The 16,892-nt window shown below is 41.0% G+C and overlaps 1 protein-coding gene across 2 annotated transcripts in view; it reads left to right on the top strand.

Moving 5' to 3' along the window:
- Positions 1 to 10,454, top strand: part of SORCS3 (sortilin related VPS10 domain containing receptor 3) — a 418,783-nt gene extending 408,329 nt beyond the window's left edge. Inside the window, exons 26-28 of one of the 2 annotated variants that reach the window (XR_013838924.1) lie at positions 5,307 to 5,467; positions 6,414 to 7,549; positions 7,719 to 10,454. Coding sequence is in view for 1 of the 2 variants with exons in the window: in XM_079976042.1 (XP_079832168.1) it covers positions 5,307 to 5,467; positions 6,414 to 6,478 (226 nt within the window). In the remaining variant the exon portion in view is untranslated. Of the gene's footprint in view, positions 1 to 5,306; positions 5,468 to 6,413 lie in introns of both variants that reach the window. The other variant, XM_079976042.1, reaches the window with a different exon arrangement.
- The last annotated feature ends 6,438 nt before the right edge of the window (positions 10,455 to 16,892 follow it).

The following is a 16,892-nucleotide window of genomic DNA, read 5'->3' as shown; positions in this document are numbered from 1 at the left end:
TGTGTTTGCATGAATTTTTAATTTTGCAGATTGCTACAATTGGCACTCTGCTGGCACACACACCAGCAGTTTATTAGGAGCCTGCGTGAAGCCAGGCACTCGAGTGACTCGTTCGGCATTCACGTTGCAAACTGTCCTCCAGCCTTGGAAGCTGGGCTGTGTTGCGCTACATGTGCACGTGGAGGAAATCCATTAGGAAATAAAAGATATTTTGCCGTGAAGGAAGTGATGGTATAAGGAGGCTAATCTTGGTTTGTTTTGCTCCTTTACTAAAAGCTAGATGGAGATTTTGGTTTCCAGCAAAGAAATAAATAAATATGCGTTTCTAGATTCTATTTTGTTCTTTATGGTCAACAGCCACAGTACGTATAGTAATGCTTCTCTTTCTACAAAGCCTCATTCTAAAGGAAGCCTGTGGTTATCCTTGGTTCATCTGCATGGAAGGTGGAAAAGGAATTTTGCTGCTGTGCACTAAGGGTGTGATCCACAGAAGCCTTTTCTCATTTAGATACATTTTAGCTGCTCCAGTTCAATATAGCAGATGTCAATGCTTCAGGCATTAACTACATGGACAGTAATAAACACATTAGAGATAGTCAAGGAAACTTTTGTTTGGTCCAGAAACAAACAAACAAACAAACAAAAATTAATTTGTACTCCACCCATCTGACTGTGTTGCCCCAGCCACTCTGGGTGGCTTCCAGCATATAGAAAAACACAATAAAACATTAAACCTTAAAGAGCTTTCCTATACAGGGCTGCCTTCAGATATTTCCTAAATATTATAAAATTACTCATCTCCTTAACATTTGATGCGAGGTCATTACATAGGGTGGGCGCCACTACTGAGAAGGCCCTTTGTCTGGTTCCCTGTTGCTTCACTTCTCGTAGTGTGGGAACCGCCAGAAGATCCTCGCTGCTGGATCTCAGTGTCTGAGCTGAACGATGTGGGTGGAGACACTTCTTTAGGTATACAGGGCTGAGGCCATTTAGGGCTTTAAAGGTCGGCACCAACAGGACTTTCAAGGCAAGCAAACACAGGTTTGCAGCAGGTACTCTCTGTTGAGAGAGCCTCTACAGAGATTTAAAAATCACAAAACAGGAAGCAAAGCCTAGTGTGGTAATATAGGCTGTTAGATCTTTAAAATATCCCCTTCCAAGTTTCTTCCAAAGTTCCCCACTTCCCCTTTGCATAGAAGGTGGTTTCATGTTTGGTAAGCTAAAAATGGTTTACTTACAAACCCTTCAAAGGTCAGATGTGCTTTTCCATACAGCAGCCAGAAAACAAAGGCAGTTTTAACTTAGGTTACAAAAAATGCTAAATGTTTGTCAATTATTTGCATAGAAACACAAAAATGGCTTGCTAAAGCTACACGGTCTAAGCATGGAGAATCCAACCCAGACATCATTACTGGTCAGTTCCCATGATGCAAAATAGAGGGAGCAAAAGGCTTTGCTAGCCCTTCCTCCCAAAGTGAGGAGCTCTGACTTAGCTAAGCCTGGCAGGAGAGCTTACTCTATGGTCTTAATCCTTTCATGCATTATTAGAGTTAAGCATATTGGTTATATAAGGCTGATTTATCCGACAGAAATTTTGCCATTGGTGCTAGATCAATATACAGCTGGCATTAAACATTTTAAAAGCATTAAAACATAATGTTCCACATCTCTGTACATCTTTGTCCTTCTACTAAATGGCTTTGGCTATGTGAGCTGGAGAGGGTCTGGCCCCATTTGGATGCAAAGGTGTTGGTTTTATAAACTATGATTTATGAAACCGGGAACAAGCATCAGGCCTGCTTGCTCCACCCTCATCTTCCCCTCTTCCTCTCCTTTTGTGTGCCTGCATCATGTGGAGATTCTGGTTTGTTATAAACCAGAATTTCTCACTATAGCCAAAATGGGAACTCTGGTTTAATGTTGGTCAACTAACCAGAATATTAAGTAATTGTTCATAAAGGTGGCAATAGAGAGTCTTAACCAGGGCACTGTCTGAAAGCTTAGATTGAGGCTAAGGGGAAGGCAGTGTACTGCGAAACCTACACTCTCACTGGGTAAAAGTTCAGCCTAAATACTTATTCTCCCCAGTTACACAACCAAAGGAAGTTGGCATATATTTAGGCGTAGAGGCAAAGGGTCAACATGAATGTGGACACATGGAGGTGAGAAGCTCAGGCATTGGAAACAATGCATGGTCTTAGGGGTGAAGGGACACCTACAATGTCTCAGAACTGGGCTTAAGACACATGTGTATTGGGGAGAAAGGAGGAATGGCTAATGTTCATACTTTATCTCAGCAAAGTTTGCTTTGATGTATCCAGCACTGAAGACAGAAGAAATGGTTCTTGAATTCTCCTTTGATGCTACTTTCTGCTGCTCTGAGGTGCGCAGAGAATGGTACAAAGAGGTTTTATTCCATTCAGATAGCTCACCATGCCTGGCATGGGGTCCTTTCATAGGTACAGTGGGGGGGGGGGAGTTTTCTGCCATGAGGGATCCACATACACTACTCCTTTTAATGAGCCCATTACATCTCTGGGTATCTTTCTCATATATTGTTTTGAAAATGTATCTATTCAAGTCTCCCCTGAAAGATGCTTAGATGAAAGCCTGAACCAAACTAGGATCTCAGAGTCTCACTCTGAAATGGTGTGTGTATATATATGCTTTTATCTGACCCACCATTTTTTTAATACTGCAGAGAAGGAAGCTTCCCCTGGAACTCTGACTAGGTTTAAAAGGCCCAACAGCCAGAACAGATGCTGAAAATAGAATATAACACAGGCAAGCTTTCCAAAGCAATGATGACACATTATATCAGCTATTACTGACCTAATTTAGATGTACAAAATCAGGCAAGCATGCACAAAAGCTAAATGAGCTTAGTTATTCGTTTGCAAGAGAACCGGGAGGATGTTGAAGGGCAGAAAGGATAAATTGTTATCAAAGGTATTGGACAAAGCCAGCCCAGAGAAAATAAGGTTAAGAAAGAATATGTTATCCATCTCAAACACTCCCAGTTGTTTAAAAGGAAGCCAAAAGGAAAGGATCACTTGTGCACCCTGTCCACTGATTAAAAAGAATGACAGCATTACACAAATATTTACTGTCTACAGTGAAAAATATGTCTCACAGTGACTCAGACAGCAGGAACAGACAGTCATCTCTGGACGTTTGCCCCATAGGGAGACATTCAGCATCACATATCTTCAAATGTTGATGTTTTCTTCTCTGTGATGCTCCTAGATGCAGCAAGGTCAATTAATGGAAAATACTCACTTCACTAAACATTCGCGTTGTTCTGATGTGCTTCAGTGCACTTTTCCTTCCCTCTCTGCTGCTACTTCTCAGTGCCCCTCCTTCCGTCTTGTGTGTCATTAGCCATCACTACTGTTTAATCTTATTGGCTGAGATAACTCATAAGATTTGTTTCTTGGCAGCTGTGATGTCAGCTGTGAGCTGTGTCAGGGTCATCAGCAAAATCGCAATTAATCCAGCTACTGAATTAATACAAAAATGCTACAAGGAAATGGAGCCTGTTAGCCTGGCTGTGGGTCTCCTCTCACAAAGGGTCTCAAGAGAGACAGAAACTCATCCATGACAGATCTTGGAGAAGCCACATTTCTTTATTTTCTTCTCTCCTTTCCCCACCCCTCCAAAAAGAGAATTACAGCTGGCTGCTACCATAGGATGAACCCCCTGACACAACCCAGTTTTTTTCAGCTGCTTGGGGAATTTCTGGTCCCAATAGCTCAGGACCCCTCCCTTCAGCCCCGGTCTGGGGGGAAATAAACAAAGAGAGAAGATTTCTATTTATTTCTCCATAAACCTTGTGAAATACTCTTAATACAGAATGGGTAGCTTTAGACCCATGTTGTTGAGCACGTAGGAATTTCCAGTGGGAATTTCCAGAGAATTGCCTTTTAAAACCAATGAAGCCAAGTGTAAAGGTACAAATAATTTGGGAAAGAAGACGAGGAGGAACTTAGCTAGTTACATGTTACCTGCTTGAATAGTATCTTAGGTTTCAGAGCATGTACAGAACTCCTTGCAGAAAAGATATTCTGAGAGGGCACTTCTTTTGTCACCTGGCCAGATGGTTCCAAGAAACCCCACATTTTTGGTGGGAAGTTGAGACCAGTAAAAGCCACTCCCCACTGTAGACAGTTTGCTCTTTCATCAAGGTATGAGATACACTCTGATGTCAGGCATCTATCTGATCCAGTCTGATATTATTTGAGGTGGGAGGGCTAGGCTGTGGTCAGCAGTCTGCAGAGAGTCAGAAGCTGGAAATAGATCAGGGTCAAAGAGAAAACAGGATCTGGGAATGGAGGACAAGCCATGGGACTGTTGGTCAACAGTTGGACTTTAAAATGGCATGAGAGGGTGTTTTACGGGATCCATTTCATGACATGGGAAAAGAAATCTCTCTCTCTTTTTTTAGAAAATGGCCTTTCAGATTATGATGCAGAAATACTGGAAATCTAACTATAATAATCTAAGCATTTGTTTGAACTCTTGCTATTTTTACTTGATGTTATTTTTATTAAATGTTATTTTTGTGATTGTAGGTTTTTAAAATTGTTTTTAATGTTGTATCTTAAATTGTTGTAAGCTGCTTTAGGACCTCAGGGTGACAGGCGGGTAATGGTAAGATAAGAATAAAAATAAGAATAATATACCCCACTTTTTTGTTATTTTACTTGTGATAGAACAACATTTTCAGCTTTCAGCCTACCAGATGTGGCTGCCTGGTACACATTGTATGTATTGAATCTGTGAACCGCTCTGAGAGACCTCTGGGTATAGGGCGGTATAAGGTGGTATATAAATTTGATGACAGTGATATCTTGGTTCTTGAATTTAACCTGTTCTGGGAGTCCGTTTGATGAATTTAAACAGTCCCAAAACAGTTCAAAAACCAAGGCGCAGCTTCCGATTGGCTGCAGGAGCTTCCTGCACTCAATTGGAAGCTGTGGAAGCTGCATTGGACGTTTGACCTCCAAAAAATGTTTGCAAACCAGAAGACTCACTCCCGATTTGTTCGGGAGCTACCAAGGTACCACTGTATTATTATTATTATTATTATTATTATTATTATTATTATTATTAAATAGATTCCTGTTCAATGTGGGCCAGGCATCCGTACTAAGATTTTTATAAGTGTAAATTATATTCCTGTCATGCTTTGTTCCTCTGGTTTTTGTGGTATAATATATAATATTCACTGTTGAGGAGGCAACTGTTACTGTGAATCGGGAAGACCCTCTCAATGAAAATCTATTTTATTCCCCTTTTTAACATAGGAAAATCCCATGGATTAACATCTATGCTCAAGTTCAGCATGACAAAGAACAGGAAATGATTGGTTCTGTCAGCCAAAGTGAAAATGCCCCCAAGATCACTCTGAGTGAATTCACAGACCCTGAAGAACTCATGGACAAAGAGCTGGACACACGGGTTATAGGTAAACAATCTGCCTGTTCATTCAATGACATCTCAACAATTCATGCTCATTAAGAGTCTTCTCTGGCCCTTGTCCTCTGCCATGAGTGAATGCATGTTGCTGACACTGAGTGGTATTCAACTAAGTTTTGCTCAGAGTTGATTCACGGAAATCAACTCTGTAGAGCTTAGTTATATGCACCCATTAGCTGTCTCTGCATGAGAAGGAGTTGTGAGAAATATGTTAGATTGTGGCTGAATATTAGAATGTTAATTTTTTCTGGAGATTTTAGTGGCTCAGCTCTCTGCAGATGCATAGACGTTGGCAGGCTAATTTCTGTAACTGATGCATAGGGCAAATGAGGAAGGATGAGATGGTAAGCCAAGATACCCTAGGGTAGCAGAGTTTGGAGCGGCAAATGGGAACAGACAGGCCCCTTTAAGGGAAAGGGCACGGGGGGGGGGGAGAAAATGAACAAAAGAAGAGGAAATGCGTCTATCTTCTCTTCTCTATTGCAGTCCGGTGATAGTACAATTCTTGTGTTACATGAGGTGCCTAAAAAAATTAAGCAGTAGTCTAATCAAAAGAGGCACTATTAAGTTATCCTGCATGCTCCTTGAGGTCCACTCCAAGGTCACCAAGCACAGAGTGTTAGTGCTTTGTGGAACTTTCTACTGAAATCAGACAGTCAATGATGTTAAATTTTAGATGCCTCATTAAGATTTTTTCCTTCCAACATTTTTTTTTTCTGGTGTAACTCCATTGTGTGTACCATTGGTGACCATGAATTAACTTGTAGACTTAATTGTTTACTGTGTACACTGCTTTGACATTTTTGGGTGGGATTTTGCTGTAAGGAATAGAAGGCCCCTCGATTATACACCATGGGAAAGAAGGAAAATCTGTGCCACAACCAATATCCAAATTTGGTGACCTCCATTAATTCTTCTATTTTCTTTTTTCTTAGGGAGCATCTCAACGATCTCCAACAGTGAAAGCACAAAGGAAATACCCAACTGCACTAGTGTTTAATACCAGGAATACCACTTTGACTACAAAATTTCTGAGTTTTTATTTTTAATTAATATTATTATTATTATTACAAAGAAAATTCTATGTCATAATGATGACTATTATTATTATTAGGGAGGGAGGGGGCGCAGAATGTGGTTTTCTTTTTTCTTTTTTTGGTGTTATTTTGTTTTCTGGGGCCACATTCATAAATTCAGTTTTTGGAAAACTGTATAATAGAAGAAAAAATACAAGACTTAATGGAAACCAGAAATAATATAACCCTGAACTTAAATTTTTGGGCACATTCTCTATTTCCCCTTTCAGAAAATAATTGGGCTACTCTGCCAGTGGCAGTCTCAGAAGGTTATTTAATTGTTCATACCAGACTTGCTCCTGTAGAATGAATGCAGGGTTCTATTCTCATTTGACACCCTGTTGGATTCAATCAACTGAGTATATATATACATATATATAATATCCTGTATATCTTTTAAAATGGGGAATAATAAAGCCTTCTGAAGTTGACTCCTTAGATTCTCATGAGGGTGGGCAGGCTACACAAAATGACGGCTGGCACATCTGACCAAGTTTATGAATGAGGCCCTTGCTGGTGCATGTTGATACTGTTGGTATTGAGGAAACTGATGGCATACTGTAGATAATTACCATGTAAATACCTTTTTATTTCTTGATAAATAATTTAATGTTTAGTAAAAGATAAATTTAAAATGAATAAACCACACTCACCCACACACCTTCACACCCACATGAGAAGTTCACTGGGGATCTGCGGCGAGCAGCTGTGTCACATGGGAGATCTGGATGCGTATCAGTTGTCTGTCATGTTTAACTCTTTCCTCTTTGTGTTCAGTTGGCACTGGTAGGGACCTGCAACAAGAAGGCAATATATCTGGGTTGTGAACACTTCAAAATGCAATACAGTCAAGATATTGGTTCTTCCTCAGAAGCAGGAGTGTAGGGCTTGGAATGAGTCTAGTTTAGAAACACTATGCTGAGTCCATTATATTCCCAGTCTATTTAACAGGTTGTGCAAGAAAATATGCTTCAGTTTGAGAAGATCAAATAATTGTGGCATCAATGTTGGGTTGCATTCAGTGTTGGATAGTATCCAAGATTTATGCTTGTGCTCCACCCACCTTTTCTCTCCCTGCACACCTGCTAAATCTGTTTTGGATTTCCCCTCAACCCTCCAGAGCAGATTTGGAGAGGGCACAGGGCATGTGTGGGAGAGGAGAAGGGATAAACTTCTGCTGCACAAGCATAAATCCTTGCACTAATGAAATCAGTGCAAAGGATTTTTAACCTTTGGTGTTGCTCCTTGTTTGATTTTTAATCCTCTAGCCTCCCCAGAATTTCTCCTGGCTAGTCTTAGTTACTAGTGGCATGCATTTAGCACACAGCCATTTTACTGGACTTCCAGTTTCCGATTCGGCAAATGGTGGTGGTGGGGATGGTGGCTCTCTGTGTTGTTTGTGTCTAGTATTTTTAGTTCTTAGCAGCTATCCAGTGAAATGCATATGAGATCAGAAACACCAGCTTTTGAAAACTACCATGGCGTATTATTATCCTCACAATTGCAAAACATCTGAATAGCCTTGAGAAGTAATGGGACAATGTCATTAGGATTTACAGGTGGCGGACTTTTTTATTGCAGTAAAGTAAATGGCAGTTGTATTCCTGGTGAAGCAGTTTTTGATGATATTAATGGTGCTATTAATGATATTAATTATGCCTGATTACTTAACTAGTCTGAAATAATGTCTGTGCAGTAAAAAAAAGTCCATACAATGGATGAACCATTCAGAAGAGGGCCAAATTGGTCATGGTGTTGGCAAATGTAAATTAGCCACGAGGATTTTCATCATATTTGTAAAGGAACCATTTCTCCCAACAGTCTCCTTCCAAAGCTGCTATATTTTAAAGCCATGTGCCCCTCTGGGGCTCCACGACTATAGAGCACTACACTGAAAGAAAAATAGCTCAGCAATGTGGTTTTAGGTAGAAAACACAACTGAAGGAAGTATTCAATAGAATAAAAGTGTAATCACTGTGGCTTCCTCAACCTCTTACCCCATAACACTCAAAACCGTCACCCATGGAAGGGGGAAAAAATCTCTAAAAGTAAAACCTTATCCTAAGACAATGAAGTTCTTGATAGAATCAGATGCTGAAAATATAAGCAATTAATGTGGTCATTGCTCCTATGTCCTTAGTAGCAATATAGCAGCCCGGTGATCAACAGTTGAAGCTTATATTGGCTTGAAGATACACATGATTAATTTCTGCCTGTTGTTAAAAACTCTGGAAAACTTGCTAAGAAAAAAGGGGTGGCAACATTATTTACTGGTAAGGGCTTTATAAGATTTAGGAGATAAAGACTCAGCATGAAACACACATGGGTGTAATCCTATACATACTTATTTGGGAGGAAGTTCTGCTGAACTCAGTAGGGCTTATTTTAATAGAGATGCTTACAGTTATTGTTTTGCTTTCTTCCTCCATTAGATGAGCCTGAAAAAGTCCTAGGCGGGTAGTGTATTTCTGCAAATATATCTATTCTTATTGTCATTTAAGGCCCAGAATGTTTCCATACATTCCAGGGACTCTGAAGCCTAAACATATCCTCTTAATTGGACAGCAGATTTATTTCCATGGGGTGCTGAGTCTTAAAACCAGTCATATCCTGGAGTCATATTCTTAAGCTCATCAATTTAATTAAATGGGACAGCTCTTATTCATTTTAAATGCGCTCCCTATCATTTAATTTGTTCAACATTCCAGAACAGGATCTCACACACCACCTTTCCAGGGAGTGTTGAAAAAGTCTGTGATACCTATAGGCAGCTAGTTTATGGTTTATCCAAAACAATAGCCATAATAGCGATTGAAAAGAGAGCCACTATGATGGTGTTTTGAAATGCATGCTCTGCAAGATCTTGCATTATGTTACACCACTGGTGGCAGTGCTGGCAGTGGCAATGGGGCAGGTGCCCCCCCCCCAAGTTTCTGCCACCTGAAACAGCGGCCTCACCTGCCTCACGGCTGTGTCAGCTCTGCCCTGTTCTCTATTGTTTATTGGCTTTGAGGTTTTTGCAATAGAATAACCCATCCTCCTCCTTCCCAATTATATAGTTGCTGAATCACTTCCCCACTTCCTGCTTCAGTCACTGAAATGTGCTAAGTTCTGGGTCCAAACAATTCTCTGTTGCCCCTTACACCAAAACTGATTTACCTATTCTGGAAATATAAAGATAGTGCAATGCTATACATTTTAACTCAAACCCACTGATTTCAGTGAAGCTTACTCCCAGGTAAATAGGTATAGAGACTGCAGCCAAAGAAAAAGAAGAAAGATTACTGTAGGGCGAAGAGAGATAAATCAGCCTATGATTGTGGATGTCAAATGGTTAGCCATCTGAGGAGACAGAAGGCTATGTTCTCTTGCTGGCACTTACTAAGTCATGATACTTTAATCCCCCTTGTTTGGACTAGGTGTTGCATGACATCTTGCCTTCCAGCCCTAAAGACCTCCCCGCCATCTGTGCGGCCTGAGTTTGACTCAAGTGCTGCGTCCACTATGTGTTGTGCCAGCCTTGGATACAAAGCAACTCTGCCTAATCCTGCTCCAGTCAGGATGCCAGGGGCAATATTAACCCAACTTATCAACCTCTCATGGAGTCTTTCACTGAATACAACTTGGCCAGAATGACAGAATGGAAATCCAAATCCTCTGTTGTTGGAAGCTGGCAAACTGGCACTGCTCCCTACCCTCCTTTCATTTCGAGATTTAAATGAGACAGACAATTGCAATACTTATTTTAAAAGAAGTAAGACAAATGCATGAGTCATATATATATACATAAGTACATATATATACTGTTATTGGTTTTATTGTTCCATTTGAATATTTCTACTGTAAAAAAAAAGGCAGTGGTTTTGAAATTGTTGAAAATAAATGTATTTTTGTACATCAGAGCTGCCAATTTGCATTCTTTTGGTGGCTTCTGGTTGGTGGGGATGCTTCATCTTGCAGAAGAGCCTTCCCTGGTTCTGCATATAGGTTCCAGTGCTACATAACATATGCTTCACCCAGCAGTGGTAGGACAGTGGAGCAGAAGTCCATGGGCCCTACTCAGTAGAATGAACAGGAGGGACTCCAAATGCAGCACAGTTGGCTTGCCACATTTTGAAGTAAGTTAAGGAATACATATCACCATCACAAAACAGGGTGATGCAACATGCGTCCCTCAAGGCCTTTTTTTTTTTTTTTTGCAGACCTCAGCAACATTTGATGCCCTCCACCCTGCTGCCTTCCCAAAGCCTGGAAAGTGAGGTGCTGGGCTTTGGGAAGGAGGCATGAGGGCTCTGACAGGGTCCTAAAGGAACAAGCAGGCTTGTTCTAAACTTGGCTTTAAGCCTTACATCTGGATCAGGCCACTGTTCTGTCTGTAATCAGGCTACATGGTGATGACACTGTAGCCAAGATGAGGAAAGGCCAATATGAAACCAAAACTAATATTACACACACTGCCTAGAGGCTAATGAGAGTTGTTGGCAGACCCCTAGTTCCTTGTTTAAAATCTTTAGTAGATCTGGGGCTGTAGATCTGGTTGAAACTACTGCATAAAGAGAGGGGAGGTGGCTTCCCCTGATTTTCATCTTTCCCTATCACTTCAAGTGCTACCTCCTTCACTGTTCCAGATGGTCCTTCAGGTGTCTGGGTGGTTTTTGAGGGGGAAGGAGCAATGCAAGGGGAAGGACAATTGGCAAAATGTCATTTCCCATCTTTAGATTCCCAGAGCAACTCATTCATAGGTGGGGTTCACTCCACTCATGGATTTCTGGATCAAGCTCAATGAGTATTTCCATGTTTCTTAATATTTTGGACTTAATGAAATTACTGTGAATGACTTTCCACAACAAAATACTTTGGCCCAAACTAAGGGTGATAATATTTAGTATATAATATTTAATACATTTAATATGTAATATTTAAAATGTAGTAGAAGGGGTTTGCTACCTTGAAAGCAGGTGTGCATGTATGCAGCAAATTTGTGTGCAAACCCCTTTCCCTCAACTTAAACCATGACACCTGCACTGTTCATCTTGCAATTCTTAACAGAACCTGCCTGTCACACTCTTTAAACTCAATCTAAGGGATATCAGGTTATGTTTCAAAGATTGTAAGTTATAAACAAGAGAGGATCAAGAGAAACACAGTAAAACAATTACTATCTGCTGGTTCTGAAACTCAGACATGAAACAGGAATTATATACATGCTATCACTTCTCTCATTCTGTTTTTCTTGGCATTCTCCCCAATGCAGTCGTACAGTTATTAAGCACTATCAAAGCACCATTGCACCACTGAAATATTATTGTAATACATCAACTGAATGCTACTCTTTCCTCATGTGTTTTGGTACTACATCACCGGACTGATGGCTGACAGAAACACAAAGTACAGGTGCAGCTCTGTTCAGTATACCTCCCTGCAGCACTGCTTTTTCAGAAATAGGGGGAGGGTATTTTAGGAGGAAGGCAGAGAGGTGGCAACAATAAAAACCCATAACCCTATATGTGGCATTGTAGCAGTAGAGATCCTAACACTCAATTTGTACCAGAGCAGTAACCCAACCTTAGTTCAAGAAGCAGTGCTCTTCAACTTCACTTGCACATTACCCAACAGTCTTCTAATTCATGTGCACATACACCGATATATTTGTATGCATGTGTGTGCATGTGCACACACATGCACACACACACTTCAGCTGTATAATACTGTAGGAAGTGGTGAGAATGATGTAGGGAGTGTCTACATTATTCACCATATAGGATACAGCAGTGCCTAGTGTAATGCAAACAATTGCAACAGCCTCTAAGTTCATAGGCTTTGCCAATCCTGCAGGGAGTAATCATTGACACAGGTTAGAAAAGGAGATACGCCAAATATTTTGGAGTTTCAAATTTTGGTTGAAATGATCATGTATAGTGAAGTGATCCCCACCTCCAAAAAAAATGACTAACAACCAAGAGAGATGGAAACCTTCCTTTTAGCTGTGAACACCGTGGGGCTGTGGTGGAAGCAGGAGTACCTTACTCAGCATCATGAAAGCAGGCAGTTGCAAACTGGCTATGTGCTGTCCCTGGCATCTCCAGTATGACCCTATGCCATGTTTTCAAGGAGCTGAGCCATACTGCTATTTTAGATATGCCCCAGCATCTTGACTCTAGGACTGCTTTGATTGATTTTCTCCACTGAACTCCAGGACTTGGATTCTATGTGGGCATCTGAGATACAAGGGAGAATGAGATGCAAGGGAACAGAAACCGGGAGGCCATTTTTGCTGACACCACCTGCAGTCCACTGTCTCAATGTTTTTCATGCTGCCTTTGAAGGTCCTCCATCCTTCTGGGACAGATTTGTGAAGGAGTGCAGGGAGAAAGGTTAATTAGGGGGTGTTGTGTCTACTGCTTCCACCACTGGAGCATCCCACAACTGGAACTCTGGCTCAGGGGATGTTTCTGCCACTAGCTATGATCCCAGCCAATATATTTCTCTCAGTAAAAATTCAGAGAGCAAGCTAATTTCTGTTTGAAAGCTGAGGTGTGAGAACTCTTTCTGAAGCATCCCTCTGTGTATTGTAGTCAACACTTCAGTTTGACAGGCCACCATGAGCTTTGATGGGACAAAGTTGGGGGCATGGGGGAGAATGTAGCCAGGCAACAAATAACTTGCTTCCGAGTATCAGCTTTCTTGTAAGAATTAACCTCAGTGGGTTAAGTAACGCTTCTGCTAAGATGGCCTAAAAGGATCCCACACTTTGCTAGTGTACACTACTTTCCTTTGCAGTTAGAGCACACATAATGATAACCTCAAGGCTTTTGAAGTCAGGACACTTGTTACTAGCTCCAGGACAAATGAGGAGTTGCTATTGATTCAGAAGTCAAATGTTTGCCAGAAACAGCAAGTGTTCCTCTTTTTTTATCCAGTACCAGTATGAACAAAAATGTAAGGGATGATCAATAGGAGTAAAAATAACAGAGCTGTCTAAGTATTCCAGCTGCTGGGGACTGCAAAGCAAAAAAGTCACAGGAAGCTTTCCCTACCTCATTGGAAAGCAAAAGTGAAACCAAGCACAGCCATCCCAGGAACCAGATGTTTGCTGGAAAACTATGAAAAGCCAGAATACTTTAATGGATGGCCCAATTAGCATTAAATTTAATAGTGAATAACATGAGGCTGTGTGTGGCATTTTTTGGCCAGCTAACTAGAATAAATTAAGGATTCGCTGGCCCTATTTTAACTTTATTTAATACTCAGCTTGGGAAGCTCTGCTTTGGGGCTGATTTCATTTTCTTTTCTTTTTAAAAAATCTGAGCCACCTTTCTATCACAATGATATGTGAGGCAACTTACAGTATGCTCGAACTCAGGATGAAAGGGAGAAACGTGCTAAGAGGAAGACATGCTCGGCAAACCCTCACAATGATCAACTCCCACCCAGAAACCTATATCCCCACTTTGGAAGGATGTGTGGATTCAGAATTGGCCTCTGCGGTCACTTATGGACTCACTATTAAAACCGTGTTTATGGAAGGCAATCTTACTCGGTTACGAGTGATCACCAAAGAAGAATAAAAAACAGTACAATAAAAGAAATATCTACAAGCGGAGGGGAGACAGCACATCCTGTAATTTATTTCTATATCACTCTTTGCACAAGCTGCAGGACAGTTTGCAATGAAGTCAAATAAGACAAAATCCATGAAGTATCATGATCCTTAAAATGCAGAACAGAGCAACTCGTAACTGTTGTTCACTAAATAGGAATTTACTAATAGCAACAGCAATAGCAGCAACCAATCTATCTATTTGTTCAGGTATTAGTTACAGGTAAAAGTCTTCAGTTACACCAAAATCTGGTAAGAATAAAATGGTAACACCATCTTTCCTATAACTAAAAAAGAGATCATCTATGGATGTGAGTTCCACCAGCATACTGCTCCTAATGGAGCCCTGCCTAAAGGATCTTAAGGTTTAACTTCCCTCAGAAGTGTCTTGCAAGCCAATCCTGGCAGACTGTGAGGTAGGTTGGGAGTCACATGAGCCTAAGCCATTTCGGAACTTAGAGGCCAAAGTCAGCACTTTCAGTCATGCCTGGATGTTTAATGGCAAGTATCACAGTGCTGTCACGTGCTCCACCAAGCAGCAGTGGCATTCTTCATAGCTGCAGGTTCAAAACACTTTTTTAAAGAAAGATCCATGTAGAACATGTTGGGGAGTCACCTGATTTCCTCGTAAGTTGAAATAATGCGTTGTGGGAAAGCCAAAGGGCTGGGCTGATGCAGCCCTGTGACTCCCACCAGCCATGACTTCAGAGTGCATCATCAGGGGCTCTATGGATGTATGTGTGTCAAGCTACTTCATACACTCGCCAAACATGCATCTAGTGGTGAGTGGCACAGCTAGCTGTGCATCCCTGCAACCTCTGCCGCAATCCCCCTATAACTCACACCTAAAACCCACCATTGACTTATTTTGCACAAAATCCATTGGGATCTGTGCAACCATACAAATATTCTCCCTTTTGTGGTGGTGAAGGAAGGTAAGACATCCCCTTGAAGGATTATGCCTGCCATTATTGAGGAGGGGGTCAAAGTATTTAAATATATTATTTCACAAACTGGTTAGTTTGAACTGCTGGGCAGAAATCCAGAAACTCAGGTTAATTTCCCCACCAATAAAGTACTTGGGTGGCAGACAGCGATTGTTATTAAATACAATTTAAAAACTCACTTATGATGATAAACTGTTATTATTTCATTGCTTAATGAATCTATTGCTCAGCTTGAGAGCAAGGTGCTTACTTGGCTAAAAAACAAAAAACAAAAATCCCTCTAACCAATTGATTGCCCTGGAATGAAGCATTGCAATTTGAAATGTGTCCTCATCTGTTTTGATCACTGCCAGTTTTGAAATTTAGCAACATGATCATCTCATGTTTATGCTAGTAGGTTTTGTCTCCTAAATTCAAACACACAAATGCAAACAAACACCCTTGAGATTAAAGTGATCCCCATTCTGTCTTTAATAAATTTTAAGACTCATACGATTTCTTAGCCAGAGTTCTGTGTTCCCCGCCCCCACATACCCTGTTTTCTGTAGAAGTTATTATACCGGGCAGACTAAATAAGCTTATTCTTCCTCACCTGCTTATTTTTCAGCTCAAAATAGTTCTGTACAACTTGCTTTTTCATGTAGAGAATAATATAGAGGAATCCTGTACTGCCCCTCCATCCTACCCCAGTGGATGAAAAAGACCAGGAATATAGATTTCTTAGAGATATCAAGCAGGCTTTCTCTGTCAATTCTGATTTTTTTTTTTTTATTCTTCATTTTTCAAATATTAAGCTGTATTCTCCAGATTTCCACAGTTTGCATGTTTTTAAAGACCTCATGGAAATTCACCAGCGTTATCGTGCCAATTTGTCCTAATATCCAAATGTCTGTGTGCAAATTTGCCAAAAATACATATTTTTGCAAAGCAATTTTCCCTAATAAAATTCATTTTTGTATGCTATTTTCACTAATGCAGGCATTCTAATGCACATTTTACCACAGTATGCACATTCTTGTACATTTTACTTGGCTGGAGAATTGCTGCATTGCAAAATTCATAAAAGTGAAAAATTTGAAGGAGGATTGTATTTCCGTTCTTGTGTTGTTTCCAAAACAGTGAAGTAGGGACATTCACCTCTAAATGTGAACTGAACTGAATTTCTCCCCCATTCCTGTGTCTGCTCCGTGTGTAGGGAGAGAACATAGAACTTAGTACCACAGTGCTTGAAATGAAGCAGAAGACTATGGCTACACGCAAACCATTATGACATTGGAGACAGTGGAATAGAGGTTCAGATACTGTAGGGCAGGGGTGTAGAAGCTCTGACCTATGGTCCAACCTTGGCTTACCAGGGTGCTTCACTTTAGCCTGTGATGCCCTTTCTGCCAAACCACACCACCTGTCTATCAACTGACATCCCTGGTAGTGTCAGCCAATGAGCAAGTGGACAGGGTTGAACCCCACATCTTCTGCATGATCCTGATCCAAGCAGGATCTAGTTCCAACCCTAAACCTGGTTCTTACGGGCAGCAATGCTGGGCGTTTTGCCATCTCTGGCAATAAAGTTGGCCAAAGTCACCTCTTCTCTTCTCTTCTCTTCTCTTCTCTTCTCTTCTCTTCTCTTCTCTTCTCATGCCCTGTGGGGCTTCCATGCCACCCACCAAAGCCCTTGCCCTCTCTCTCTCTCTCTCTCTCTCTCTCCAGCTACTCTTCCGACCCACTTTTTCCCTTTCTCGCTCAATCCAGTAGACTTTCTCTGGACTCTCTCCCTATGTCTGCTTCTGCTGC

Source organism: Podarcis cretensis (genome assembly GCF_951804945.1).
Source record: "Podarcis cretensis genome assembly, chromosome: 5".
NCBI lineage: Eukaryota > Metazoa > Chordata > Lepidosauria > Squamata > Lacertidae > Podarcis > Podarcis cretensis.
This window is presented reverse-complemented; position numbering and strand designations above follow the sequence as displayed.